Below are 14,815 nucleotides of genomic sequence, written 5' to 3' on the forward strand. Positions count from 1 at the left end.
GCTCATTGCAGATGACCTTGGCATGATTCCTGTCCCTGTTAGAAAACTCAGCACACAATGGGCACAGGCTTTGGCAGTCTGGCTGCAGGAAGCACAGCCTGGTGCTGCCCCAGCCGAGCCTTGGTCCCCAGCACCACACACCAGGGCTACACACAGGCAGTCTTTGCATGATGGGGCACCATCCTAGATTTCCTCCCTGCTTTCCACAGTAAGGAAGTATGAGGGTCTCTAGCCAGCAGAGCACCTCAGAGAATGGCAGCATTAAGAGTATCAGAACTGCATTAGGCAGCCTGTCACAGCAATCACCTCTGTAACCTGCCAGTGCCATTTTTTGTTTTGTTTTCCTTTTCTAAAAATTGTACAGCCTATATCAAAAGGAAGTGTCAGTCCTCTCAACCATCTGGCACCTTGCAGAGCCTCAGATGTGCAAGTTTGGAGGCATTCTTCACTCTCTTGTGCTGCTCTGGGTTTTAATTTGTTCTTTAGTGGTGGTCCTGTCTAGCTCATTGAAAACAAGATTTGTGTTACCTTTTTTTGTAATGAAAAAAAGTAATTAAAAGCACTTTTATGCTTCCCATCTGGTTTTTGCATCAGGAAAATGGGCAAACAGAAATTACTTCCCAAGATCAGGCAGTGCAATACACAAAACCTGGAAGTTCTCTCACTGTTCTCTGCACAATCTAGGATACAGCCAAGGAAATAAACTGAGACTATGGACATAAACTTTCACTTTCTTGTTGAATGTCTGAATGCTATTAGTCTCCCTGCACCAAATATTTGCACTATTATATCCAGAGAAGCACCTGATTTCTACTAATATATATTGATATTATATGAAGAACAATGTAGTTCAACTTGTTATCTATATTTGAAAATCAGAAACTGAAAAGGAAGACATGGAGAAATGGGCAGATGAGTAAAAAAAGGAAGAGTGCAGTTAGGATTAAAATGTTAGGAGAGTCCTGTGAGCCTGAGCCATAATGTGAAGCACAGATAAAATGAGCACAATGAGTAACCACAGATAATGATCTAAGTACAGACCCTGTAGCAAACATCACAGTACTGTGTGGTTCTCTCCCCATGGTGATGTTTTACCCACTTTGAAGGCCTCTGGTAAGTGACCTGTAAAAGACATCTGCTGGTTTGTTTTAGAGGAGATGAGAACCTCCTCTGAACTGACAAGTGATATACAGCAGCCAAGGCTTTATTTTTGTCAATGACTTGTCAAGCCAGCTGTGAGCATTCACCCTTTCAATCACAGACTCATTAGGATACATACATATTTAGTCAGGACTGTAACTCTGAAGGTACTCTGAATGCTTCTACAGTACTGTATGTTTTAGCATATAGCACCTTGCATTTTGACATTTAGGTGACCATGCTAACGCTGAGGTAAAATCCAGATTTCTACCACTAAACTTCAGAGGATTGGAAGCTGGGAATCAGTCACTTCCCAGTGAAAAACCACCAGTTTCTTTCCTTATGTTTAGCATGCTCCCTATTTAAAAAATAAAACACAGCAAAAACAATGCTGAGAATTATTTGATTAAACTCTAGTTGAGGTCATGTAGCCATCTGCCTTACTGCTGGGGCTGGTAGATGCTGCAGTCTCTCAGTGCTTCCCATCGCTGTCCAGAGCAGAGCTGCCAAAACAGGAATGCTGCTCCATGTGCAGATAGCAGAAGAATTCAGCAGCTGACCCTGCTCTCAGTCAGTCATTTTCCCTTCTGCTGGCACCCCCATCAGTGGCACCCCCACCGTGTCACCATCAGTGGCACCAGATCAGGTGGCCTCCTTGACCAATGCCACTCAGTCCTGCTGCCAGATCTTCCACTGCTCATTTCCTGCAGTACAATCTGAAAGAAAGCCTGTTTCCATGCCTGAGCTGGTTTGGACAAAGATAAATGTGAAGGCTGCCTAGTGACTACTATATAAAAATACAAAACCAAAAAATCTGATGATCTAACCTACAAGGCTTCAGTTATTTGGTATAATTAAGTGGAGAAGATGCCAAGAAAATAATTACCGGAAAGTTTTCTTTTGACAAACTTAGGATAGAAATTTCTCAACAGCTTCAAGGAACTCCATGGATGAGCTAAGCCCTTCCAAGTCCAGCAGATTGCTCTTTTTGTCATGAAAGTGGAATAATTCAGTCTCTTCCTCTTCCAGTTCTTCCTGAAACAGATTGGTTTCTGAGGTAGGAATGATGATGATGCGAGGGACTGCATTGCTAGTCAGAGAATCCACAACTCCATTCACTTGACTTCCTTGAGCTGCCATATGGGAAGTACTGGAGTCTCCACTGGTGACACTGCTGCTATTCAATCTGACAGGCAGAGAAGTTGCTCTCAGGGAGCTGGTCATGAGTGCTGCAGAGGGACTGGGTAGGGCAGGCTGCCCAAGCACCTTCTCCAAAGAACTGGAGGACAGTGAAACCTGGAGTAGACATAAGATTTAGCATTGTCAGACACCATGGGGCTGTGGAAAACAGTGTTTGGAATATTCACTGCCACTAGTCAATATTTGAGCCACAAGCCAAATTTTCTAAATACTTGAATCATTAACTTGAAGGAAAATCATGATGTGCTAACACGTACTGCTTGGAAAGCAGAACATGAAACAGAACAAAATAAGATGCACTCAAATATCAGCAGAGGCTGAAAAGAAGAAAACAAAAACTCATGGTTGTATCTGACTTATTTAATCATTAATTAAATGGTATTACTTCATTTTTAACAGATCTTACTGTATCAGGGTACTAGATAATTGCACTTCTCTCTCTTTTCATGGAAGAGATCTCAGATAAGACTCAAGTACATTTCATTCTTTATTCTCCTAAAGTTTTGTCAACCTTGTGACAATCTCCGTCTCTCCCCAAGGCTCCTGATACTACCTCAGGGAAGTTGGTGGCCTTGCATTCGCACATTGGAAAGTGCTTCCTCCAAGAAATAAGCAATAAAGACTTTCTTTGCAAACAATTTCTTATCTATTTTGAGAGAATTATGATTTCTAACTTGGCTCTGATGGCAAGGGCTCTGTGTTCTTTCCATAAGTCTTGTGCACAGTATGCAATTCAGAGTCAATTAAGTAAGCTTTGAAAGTGTCAGTTAATATTCAAATACGCAGGCAAGAGAAGGCATAAGTAATTAATTTGGGCTTCTTTAAAAAAAATTACAATCAAGGTGATAAAACCACTGTGTCAGATGGAGAGATAAACTGGAAGTCCCTGCTTTCTAGGGAAAATCAATATTTAAAGTAAAGTGCAGGTTTTACTTCATTTCCATGTGAATTCCCATAGTTCTGTGTCATTCTACTCCACAAGCAGGAATCATTCACAAATCCCCATTGATAATGATTTCTCCAGCTGCTGTATCTACCAAGTGGAGGGAAGCACACTGGGCTTAAAAAATGGTTTAAATCAGTGTGAGAGAAGAAAAGTTCTTCCATATGAAAGATAATAATAGAATGAAAAAATCCAAACTCCAAAACTGCTCCTTCCTGTTTCAAGTGCTGTTTACACTGCAACAGAAAGACAGGTTTTTTTTGGATGTGGCTTGGGTAGGCACAACACCCACTTACAAGATTTTTTAATAGCTTTGACATCGGGTAACCCCCTTGAAACAAAACCTGATTGCAGAGGAGACATTTGATCTCTCTTTTTGAAATCAAATATCCAAACTCCCATTTTAATACTTCCAGAAAAGCCTCTTCACTGCCATGTTAAATTTCCAGATGTTAGCCTTCATCAAGTTTGTTAGTATCATAACTGAAGTCAGTCATGGGGCTGGATCATATCTTTGTGGCAGCACAGAAAACAGTCACATGCATTTTTATGCTTTGGAATGCACCAAACCTGGGACACTGACTGGCTTGTCCACAACTGAGTGTTTTTGGAAGTACTCTAATTGGAATTCAAAGACAATCCAGTAATACTATTAAAACCTTAAAATAAATATTTTAAAAATGCATTGGTGCTTCTTTAGTGTTTGTTGGAGTTTTGTTTTTTAAGGATAAATGGGTGGTCTTATTGTGAAACACTGTAACTGAGCTTGACAAAAAAATATTTACTCTGATAGCATGAATAGCGATGCATTGCATTGAGCTACAATGAACACACAAAGGATCTACACAACACACAGGAGTCTCTGCTGAAAACAGTAAGAGAAGCAAATGAGGCTTTGAACATTCAATGCAAATATTCAGTGTAAATAAACTCCTAGCTCAGTGAATGCCACTGAAAGTCTAAAAGGTTATTTATCAAAGTAATTCAAGAAATGTCTTTCAAAGGCAAAGTATAGCACACGAGCCTTCTTGTAGGCTACACAATTGCTAAACTCCAGATACAGATTTATTTCTTTTATTGCTGAACTGTTCATGCAGACCACCTGAGATTTACTTCCCTTCTCCTTCCTTGCGAGACAGAAAGCCAGTGATTCTCCAGAACCTAGAGACAATATCCTTTGCCACTTGCCTACAACCTTGGACACATTTGGCTGCTGACAGAAGGCAGCAAAACTAAGTAAGAGATTTGAGCCCACGTTGTCTGACACCACATTTGAAGCTGCTGTTTTTTCCTCCAATACTGTTCACAACAGTTACAGGAAAAGAACAAGGTTTCTCAGGACTTGATCTTAATGACACACATGAAAGAAGACAGGACAGAGGCATGCAGGAATTGGGTGATGGGGTGGCTGGAAATTTTCAGAGCAGTTCCTGCTTTAAACTATGCTGTCTCTAGACAATTACCATCAAATCTGCAAGGGAGCACAGGAGACAGAAGCAGATGCTGTAGCTGCCCAAGGTGTGGGTGTTTGTCTACATGCACTAGAGTAACCCCATGAAAGGATGCCCCTCAAAAAATGGGGTACTACTCAGTCCAGGCTCATACAGGGGATTGTAAGCCACATCAGTCTTTCCCTGAGAAGACAGCACTGGTGTATGCCTGACACTGTGACATCCATACAAAAACTCATTTGGAAACTGGTGTTACAATCTGGCAGAAGCTGACTTATGGGTCAGCTCTACTGCTCCCATCAGGGAATAGGGTGCTCCTCAACAACAGGGCACCAAACCTCAGTGGTTTGGCCAACGAGGGTGATGCATCCACAGAAGATGCACTGAGTACTCACCATCTGCTCTTTCAGTGAGGGAAGGGTGGCAGCTGCCAGACTCTCCCACTCTTAGGGAGAAATGGGAGTTTCTTTCTCATCTTCCCCCTCAACAAAAATAAAACATTTAATGTACACTGAAAAGAAAGAAGAGGGTGGCTTCTATCATGTCAAAATCTGTTTTGCAGACTTGTCTTTACTCTAAAAGGAGACTACCACAGTATGGACACAAGGACCATGATGGAAGGAACCAAAGCTGGGGTAGATAAACAGGCAAATAACTAATCTTCTTCCATCTGATGCTATTGACTCTGCCTTAATGCAGCTTCAGAGCTATAAGCACAGCTGGCTTTCCAAAAACAGGCAAATATCAATGAAAAAAGTTAATTAGGCATTACTGGCACTCTCACTTGTCACACTGAGACATGAAAAAAAAAAACAAACCACAAACAAAACCCCAGCAAGTAGAAGGAGGATGTTGGAATCACTATAAATAAGGCCCATAGATGAAATAGATGGGCAAAGGCTGAATTATCATTCCAGAGATCATGTCCTGCAGCAAGACTAGCACTATAATGGAGAGTCCTCAGCTGAGACTTTTTTCCATACCTTTGGGGCAGTGGCTGCATCACAGCTGCAGGTCTTTGGGAGCAGGTCTCTTTTCTCTTGTCTCACACCGGTGGAGAAAGAATGACTTCGGCGAGGCTTCAGTTTCTCTTGAGCTGGCTCCACAGGGTTGAGCTCTACATTGCTCCAGGTCTAATCACAAATTGATAAAGGATTTCAGACAGTTGCATCCTTTCTGAAATTCTTCTAAGTTCTCAAACTCTAGCAAAACCCATGCACATTCACAGAAAAGTAAAGCCATTCTAACGTAGGTCTCATATTCACAACTCCCCTGGGGAGAGGCTTTATTTTCAGTCTTGTCACTTACCCTGGACTATTTTGCTTGCTGACCAAAAATAAAACTAACTTGGAAATTATGAAAGTTTATTTAAACATCAGAATGTTTTCCACCCTTTTTTATCTCATTGCTTATGCTACACTTATACCTGCAGAGTATCTGAATTCTAAAGATGGGAGCCAATACAATCTGTTTAATATGTCTTGTGGCATTCTGTGTGACCACTAGCTGATACAAAACCCTGGACACGGACAGATCCAAAACCATGTCTGCATACATCCCAGCAGAATATCCAGAACACCAAGGGCTTCTCAATCTGCATGAGCTTGCTGATTTTACAAACCCTCATTGGTACATGGGAGACTGTGGGTGGGCTTTGCTCTAGTTTTCTTAGAGTATGTCAGAAATGAAGCACAAATGGGACATTGCAAATGTGCTGTTCCCTTTACAGGCTTGGGGTGAGGCTGTCTGTTATCTCTTACTTTGCGGTGACTTTTTGATTGAGTATCAATGATGAAATCATTCCACTCCAACACCAGCTTTTAGATATGGATAGACAGGCAGACAGACAGGGTTCCACACAAATGGGAAGATAGTGCATAATTCCTCTCTATCACCTTGCTCATACATCTGTGTGTGGTCACCTGTTTATTTCCCCTTACCTGTTGAATAAAACTCCTTGGATGAAACATTCCTAGACACAAATCACAAATATGTTCATTCCCTTCACTAACATGTACACAACACACAGAAGAAAATGTTGGTGGCAACAGCTGCATCTTTTACAGTGTTCCTGGTGTCATTTCTTGACCATCAATGTTTTATTGAAGCATTCCAAAATTTCAGTCAGTCCTGCTGTCATGCCAAAGTCATCAAGCTTAGCTTTTATTTCAGCAGCTGCTGTTCCAGCTAAACCTTCTACAGCTGTTGAACTGAGCTGTCAGTTGCCCCAAAGGACAATTGCCTTTGGCTGCATCGACTCAGCACAGCACAGTGCTGTGCACTGCTAACAGCAGGGGTTTTAAAAGAGACTCCTAAGCCAAAGCTGTGCCAAAAGCTGAAGCCTCTTACCCTCATTGTCCTGTCTATTTAAGCAGCTCCCACATCAAAATACATGCAATGACCTGCTAACATGAACAAACCAAAGCCGAGTAGTGAACAACAGTGAGGAACAGAAAGCTTCTTGGATCAGGATGATGCAGCTGAAATTACTTCATTTGGCATCAAACAAAGGAGCAATGGGAGAAAAATTAGGTTTTTATACATAAAGGTATTTATAAAGGTATAAAAGCTATACCTAGAATTTCTAATTTTGTGAGAGGTTACTGGTGGCAGTTCTGAGAGGTTTCTGATGCCCAAACTGAGGGGGAGCAGCACAGGTCCCCAGGAGGGCCAGCCCCAGCCCAGACTTTGCTGTGGCTGCCATCCCCCTGAGGAGCTACTTTCCCAGCACCTCTGCAGGCAAGGCCAGCTTCTTGTGACTGAGAGGCTGTGAAGAGTGCCAAGGGATTCTTTGGTTTCTATCTCACTTGGTGACCATCCTTACTGATGCCTGGGGTATGTTCCTATATGGCACCCCACCATGCTCTAGGGGCAGGAGCCTTTCACTCCTCATGGTTAAAATCCAGGTAAAGAAGTCAAAAATTTCCCATCCTACAGAAAATGGACTTATTCTAAAATAATAAGAGAGCTTTTGGATAAGTTATAAAACTTTGGATGGAAGATTTCTTTCTTGTCCTTCAGGCCATCGAGATACCTAACATGGCCAGTGGTTGGTGACACAGGAAGTGCCTGACAATGGCTCTTTTTAGTTCACATTAAAGACTTAATCTGAACATCCTTGGTCTCAGCAGTCATCAGAACCACACAGATATGCTGGCCTGAATGCTTTTTATGATCGTAAATCATCATCCATGAACTTCCAGCTTTGCAGAAATTACCTTACATGACCAAAATATTTAGCTACACTCTCCCCCTTCCCTGTTTCTGTTCTCTAATTTTGAATATGTATTTATAGTGTTGCTTATTTAGAGTCTGAGAAATGTTATACTCTTTTTCTTTCATGGAAACAAGAAAAGACTTACAGCTTCTCCAGTAGAAACAGAGGAAACACAAGTGCTCTTGGTCCTGCCAGCAAGAGAGTGATGGCTGCAGAGAGAGGTCCTGAAGGATGACTCATTTATGGATCCCCTCAGGAGGTCATTCTTTGATATTCGTATCAGGAACCTCAAGCAGGGAACAGCTCTGTGGATGGTTTTCCTGAGGAAAAATGTGAGAAGAAAAAAAAAGCCAAATCTGTCACACTGAAGACATGGCTTTGAAATTCATGGGGTGAAAATTCTGTCTCTTTCCATCACATCAACACAGCTTCTGTTTTGATAAAGGGGGTCTTAAAGATTACATGCAAACAGCATGGTAGCTGGTGCAAACAACTCAACAGGCAGAAAAGAAAATAACAGGTCCTTCTGGGCCTTGTGTCAAAACTCACACAGAAAAGCTGCAGAGGTAAGTGATCAGAATTTAAAATATCTTGAAGAGCATGATTGTATATGGTTTATTTAAAATGCTAACCCAGAAAATTTCAGGCTAGTTGGTACAAAGGTCTTTACTGTGCAAGAACACAGAATGAGTGGAAATGAGGGAAGAGGAAGAGGGCCAGAAGAATCAGATGTTGTTAATTACTTATATCACAACAGCTACTGTAAACTCCTATTGAAAATTAACACTGTACAAGCATTGAGAAGAAGGATGGTCTAGACCCCAAATCTGCCTTATTCATTAAATAATAATCTCAGTCATGATTGTGTGAGTCTATTTCTCCTGACCCCAACCGTGCCCCTACATGGAGCAGAAGTGTCCAAGAGCCTCCCCTAGGCAATGCCAGCTGGCCTTCCTCTTCACAGGGCAATGCTAGCCAGAATGCCTCATTTGGTGTAACACCTCCCCAGCACTTCTCAATCCATTATTTAAGCCCAACAGATGAAGCTAATGGGGACAAAAAAAAAATAAATGAACAGGTCAAAAAGTGAGGCAGCAACAAGGCATATGGCAAGGAACTGATGCAGGGGATCACTGGGGGATGTCAGTACATTGACTTTACACTGAGATGCAGGTCAAGCAGATGTATGTTGCAAAGTCTTTTGCTTCTATAGTTACCAGGGCTGTTGAACAATCAGGACATTTAAAATCATCATTTATATTCTCACAAAAGATCACTCATGTTAAAATTTAAGAGACATGATTCTGGCATAATGAAATGAGGTCACTTGCTTGTGATCCAAAAAAGAAACCCACCACCACCAAACCTCAATATTTGGCATCATCACCACGCTCTGAATAGTTCTGCCTCTCTTTCCTCTGTAGTTTCAAAGGCAAGTGAACAGCAGCTCTGTGTCTGCTCTGGAGATAAGGACTGGAAAAAGCTGCCTGCACCATCATTCCTGATCCTGCCCAGATGCCTGCTGGTGACCAGGCAGGGGCCACTGAACTGCTTGGGGCAGAAAGCTGCTCACATGGTGCTGGCTAAAAAAAGATGGTTAATGCTGTGCACAAAATAAAGGGCCCTGAGAAATGGTTTACAGGACACGAGAAAATGTCAAGCCCCCATGAATTTCCTTTCAGGCTGAAGACGTCAGTCTGGTGCTGAAAAGCAGCTGCCAGCTTTTTTCCCCAGCTAAGCTGAACTACTTCCCTCTGACAAATTCAAATTCATGGTATGTAAAACACACCATCCCATTTATTAAATGGGGTTCGGCACAGAGGTCTCCTAATGATGGAGATGCAGGAAATACATGTCTGATGGTGAATTTTCAAGGAAAATATATGAACATTTCTGAGGGTCTTGAGGGACCAGAATTTCTATTTCACTAATATTTGGGAGGAGTATTGAGGGACATTTTGCTGGTTGGGATGAAAGTACAGATTTTGAAGGGAGTTTTAATATTGTAAGTGTGAAAAAAAAGGCATAAACTGAGGTACTTATTTAATGATATTCCTATAATCTGAAATAAAAGAGTCACCTAAAGTGACTCTTAAATAGTAAGAGTAATATAGTAATTGCAAGCAACTTTAAAAAAAATACTGCAACTCAAAGTTATTTGTGATTACTCATTATTTATGATGTAGGAGTTTTGAACCAATATTTTTTGTGCAATTCTGCTTTGCCTGGGAGCCAGCTGGAAACAAGGAGCTGCAGAATTTCCTGCTTGCTATGAAAGAATGATTCCAAAACCTAAAACTTCCAAAATGTAAGCGAGTTTCTGCAATAACTCTAACACAGCAATGTGTTAGAGTTCTTGTGGAACATAGAGACAACACAAGTTGTTACAGATGTGACAGCTTTCTTCCCCACAGAGAGCATTTCACAAATTAAAACTTTGAGTACATTCCTCACTGTTTGCTCCTGTGAGTCCTGTTAAGGAGAGGTGTTATTCTCCTTTCTGTGGGTAGGGAATGAGTGGGCAGGGGGGTGGGTAGATGAGGAGGAATATAACAAACTCTCAAACCAGTTCTTAGAAGCCAAGTGCTACCACAAAGGTCACTGTAACATTTTCAGTTACATTCACTAAAATGTACTTTTTTTTTTTTTCTCCATTGTTTAAGGTAAGGAAACCCCACAAAAAGGCTTGGTTTTGTTGGGATTTTAAGATGTGCAGTGTTAGGAATTCTCTGTGCAATAAAGCATCTTGTTTTGCTCAGGGATTGAGCTGGATCTGAACACTCTTGATCCTGATTTCTGGATGCCTCTTTCTAGAAAGATTTGGAAAATAACTTAGATGTAATTTGGTTCAGTAGTTCCAATATAAAATGACAAATTATTCCCTGCTCAAACCCTTAACCCTTTGGCCTGAACAGACTGGCCCATTTATCTGTGCTTGAATAAATTACTTTCAAGGCATAACGTGAATAATTAGAAGATTTGGAAATTATCCAGAAACAATAACCTTAACATATATCTATTCATTATTCACTGTTGAAGCAAAATTGGTCCTGCCAACATATTTTTACCAACTGACTTATTAGTGTACTGTAAGGTTTTTTCAGTTTTGAAACTGCATACTTGATTCACCACAAGGGACCCAACGTTACTTCTTTTCCTGACTGGATCGCTCCCAAATGCATGAAATGTCTTCACAAATCCATAAAAATTTCTCTTGTTGATGTGTCTAGAAATACAGATTAGAAAGCAGGGAAAAAAATATAACAAGATAAAAACAAGATACTTATAAAGAAAATGTCTGAAAGCTTGTTGTGGACTCCAGTCTTTTCCTTAACAGTCTTAAGAAGCCACTGCTGATAGGAAAAAGTCTGACTGAAGCAGTTCACTGCCACAGAGCCATGGGATGGTGTGGGATGGAAGGGATCTTGAAGGAACCTCAAAGACCATGCAGTTCCAAACCTGATGCCATGGGGAGGGACACCTTCCACTAGACCAGAGCACTATCAAAGCACTATCCAACCTGACCTTGAATACTTCCAGGGAACCATCCACAGCTTCTCTGGGCAACCTGTTACTGCCAAAAATAATAATCTGAACACAGTAACTTTTTGTTTCTGAACAAAATATTGTTCAGAAACAAATAATGGGTCCTAAACACAGCAGGCAGCCATCAAAACTTCTCATTGAACTTCTGCAACCAAACTGGGCATTCTCCAACTCTAAACTAAAATGCTCTGCAGACTTCAAAAAACTCAGATCGTTTTTGGACGATGCAAAAAGGTGTTAGTTAAGATAACATACATTTTCAAACAAAATATGTCTCCAAAATGGAGAAATAGGGATTTAACAGATGAACCACTTGGTGGATGAGGAGCTGTCTGGGTGGTCCTGCCCAAAGAGTTGTGGTCCATAGCTCAGTGTCCAGTGGAGCTCAGTGAGAGTGGTGACCTCAGGGGTGGGTGTTGGGGCCAGCCCTGTTTAACATCGCTGTCGGTGACAGGGACAGTGGGATTGGGAGCACCCTCAGCAGGTTTGGTGACGACACCAAGCTGTGGGATGTGGGTGCCACCCTGGAGGGAGGGATGGCATCCAGAGGGACCTGGACAGGCTGGAGAAGGGAGCCCACAGAAACCTCAGGAAGTTCAACAAGGCCAAGTGCAAGGTGCTGTGTGTGGGTCAGGGCAATCCCAAGCACAAACACGGGCTGGGCAGAGCATGGATCAGGAGCAGCCCTGCCCAGAAGGACTTGGGGGTGCTGGTGGGTGAGAGGCTGGGGAACTCACAGCCCAGAGAGCCAAACGTGTCCTGGATCATGTCCTCATCCAGAGCAGTGTGGGCAGCAGGGGAGGGAGGAGATTCTGCCCCTCTGCTCTGCTCAGACCCCACCTGCAGGGCTGCACCAGCTCTGGGCTCCCAGCACAGGTAGGACATGGACCTGTAGCAGCAAGTCCAGTGGAGGCTGTGAAGATAACCAAATGCTGGGGCACCTCTCCTCTGCAGATAGGCTGAGGGAGTTGGGCTGATCAGCCAGGAGAAGAGAAGGCTATGGATATACCTTACAGCACTTTCCAGTACCTGAATGAGGGCTACAGGAAAGTTGAAGAAGTATTTCTCACAAGGGCATGTAGGGATAGGACAGGGGAAAAGGCTTTAAACTGAAAGAGGGAAGGTTTAGATTGGATATTAGGAAGAAAGTTACTGTGATGCTAGTGAGGATCAGGAATAGGCTGCCTAAAGAAGCTGTGGATATCCCATCCCTGGAAATGTTCAAGGCCAGGTTGGATGGGGTTTTGCACAACCTGGTCTTCTGGAAGGTGTTCCTCCCTGTGGCAGGTGGTGAGAACGTGATGATACTTAAGGTGCCTTCCAACCCAAACCATTCTATGATTCTATGAGTCATAGGGTGAAAGGTTTTCACTCTTTTTCAGTGCGTTTCGACCAGCCTTCTGAGAAACCTTCATTTTTCTTACAACCACACTGTCATGCATCAGACATCCTAAACAATGAGCTCAATTTCCAGATCCCAAGTGCTGAGTTGTCAGGCAATGGAATTCACCAGCTTTTCCACTTCTTGGGTGAAACAAGCCTCATAACAACGACTCACCCTGCCATCTAGTGGTATTTATACATTTATCATATTTCCCACCATGGCATCCCTGTGTTTTCTCAGAACTTACGACACAGCATCACTTTGTGGTAGCTACACTTTGAAAGACTTGCAAAAAATTCTACAGGTATGCAGGATAGCAGTTCTGTAACAAGTATATCCCCTTGGTATAATAAAGTATTTTTTGCTGCCAGTGTCCCAAAATTTTTTGTGAAAAAATGCTTCAGAAAACCAAACCTTGCACATATGCATATAGAGCTGCTAAAATTGGTAAGGATGTGATTTTTGGAGCCTCGCTGGTTGGAATTTTTTCTCTAGACAGTTCTCTGTATTGGCTGTCTCTTGTATGATGAAAGATGACCTGAGCATCATCTTCTCCTCCTGTCAGTTATGGTGTTGTGCAGCCCCACAAGGCAGAGCAGGACTCTTGAGGGAGAGGAAAGGTGAAGGGAGGGACTGTTCTCTTCTGGCCACTCCCCAGGCCATATCTGGAGCTGCCATGTACCAGCTGGGTCTGACCACTGGGAGCCCATCATGGCCTGGTCAGCACAGGAACATGGAACATACAGTGCACAGGGTGAGGCTGAAGGAATGAGGGTAGTTTGTTATGTGTAAAAGATCCACATTTGCACGTACAGTTATACACATACCTATATATTTACTGTACCTGTATCTTGGGTGAATTATTGCATAAATGATGGGGTTGTAGATTGCAGAAGCTTTGGCAATAACTGCTGGCACAGATTTGGAATATGGTGTTAGGCTGTTGCCTCGACTAAAACAAAGCAAAAACATTACACACAGCTATGCCATGGATTGCATAGATACTACATTACTAAAACATATTACTCTTTAAAATTGTTTTTGTGCTAATATCATTTTATAGGAAATACACCTGTAAAGTTGACTCATTCCAGTGATTTCTTTGCTCAGAGGAAAGGCTTGAATTTGACAGCATGTACTTGGTTTCATTCTTTTAAAGAAGACCAAAGACACGTAGCAAGTAATTTCATTCTTTTAAAGAAGACCAAAGACACGTAGCAAGTAATTTTAGGATGACTAGGAACAAAATAATCACCTTCCCTGTTTCTGCAGTAGACAAAAATGAAGAAACCCAAAACCCCAACAAAAGAACTCCCAGTGTGGCCATCTGGGAAAAGTGAATGGTGATAGAAACAGAATCAAACCTAAAAAATCTTTCAGCAGCAGCATGCGTGCTGCACAATAATGTGTGCCAGTGACTCAGTTCTGAACACTGCAGAAGCAAGAGAGGACTGAAAGTGGTTTGAAACCAATACTACCCTTCAGACTTTAAGCTCCCACAGTCAGTCAGGTGTGACCAATGTCAGTGCAGCATAAGCACAGTTAATATCATGGTATCACAGAATGGTTTGGGTTGGAAGACACCTTAAAGATCATCCAGCCCAACCTCTCTGCCATGGGCAAGGACATCTTTCACTAGATGAGCTTGCTCAAGGCCCCATCCAACCTGGCCTTGAAGAGTAGAACGTGCATTGACAAAACACCCGGTCCCTTTGGAGCAGAAAATGGGTGGAGGAGACAACAGCGTATGGAAGGAAGGAGGGTACTACGAGATAAAGGAGCTAACTCTTCCAATTTACACAAAGAAAGCTTCATGTGGGAGAGAAAACATTGTGTACCAAATATTAAGACTAAAAAGTCATAATAGTTGCAAAATGCATAGACAAATACTCCCTTTTCCGCTTTATTCACAAGGATATATGACTAATAAATAT

General features: G+C 42.1%; 1 protein-coding gene across 1 annotated transcript in view; it reads right to left on the reverse strand.

The window, feature by feature from the left end:
* Positions 1 to 2,049: 2,049 nt before the first annotated feature.
* LOC131557047 (melanopsin-like) overlaps positions 2,050 to 14,815 on the reverse strand; it is a 38,915-nt gene continuing 26,149 nt past the window's right edge. Inside the window, 4 exon segments of the mRNA XM_058804053.1 lie at positions 2,050 to 2,436; positions 5,718 to 5,867; positions 8,097 to 8,271; positions 13,726 to 13,833. Of these exon segments, the coding sequence (XP_058660036.1) occupies positions 2,050 to 2,436; positions 5,718 to 5,867; positions 8,097 to 8,271; positions 13,726 to 13,833 (820 nt within the window).

This window comes from Ammospiza caudacuta, chromosome 4 (genome assembly GCF_027887145.1).
Source record: "Ammospiza caudacuta isolate bAmmCau1 chromosome 4, bAmmCau1.pri, whole genome shotgun sequence".
In the NCBI taxonomy this organism is placed as follows: Eukaryota; Metazoa; Chordata; class Aves; order Passeriformes; family Passerellidae; genus Ammospiza; species Ammospiza caudacuta.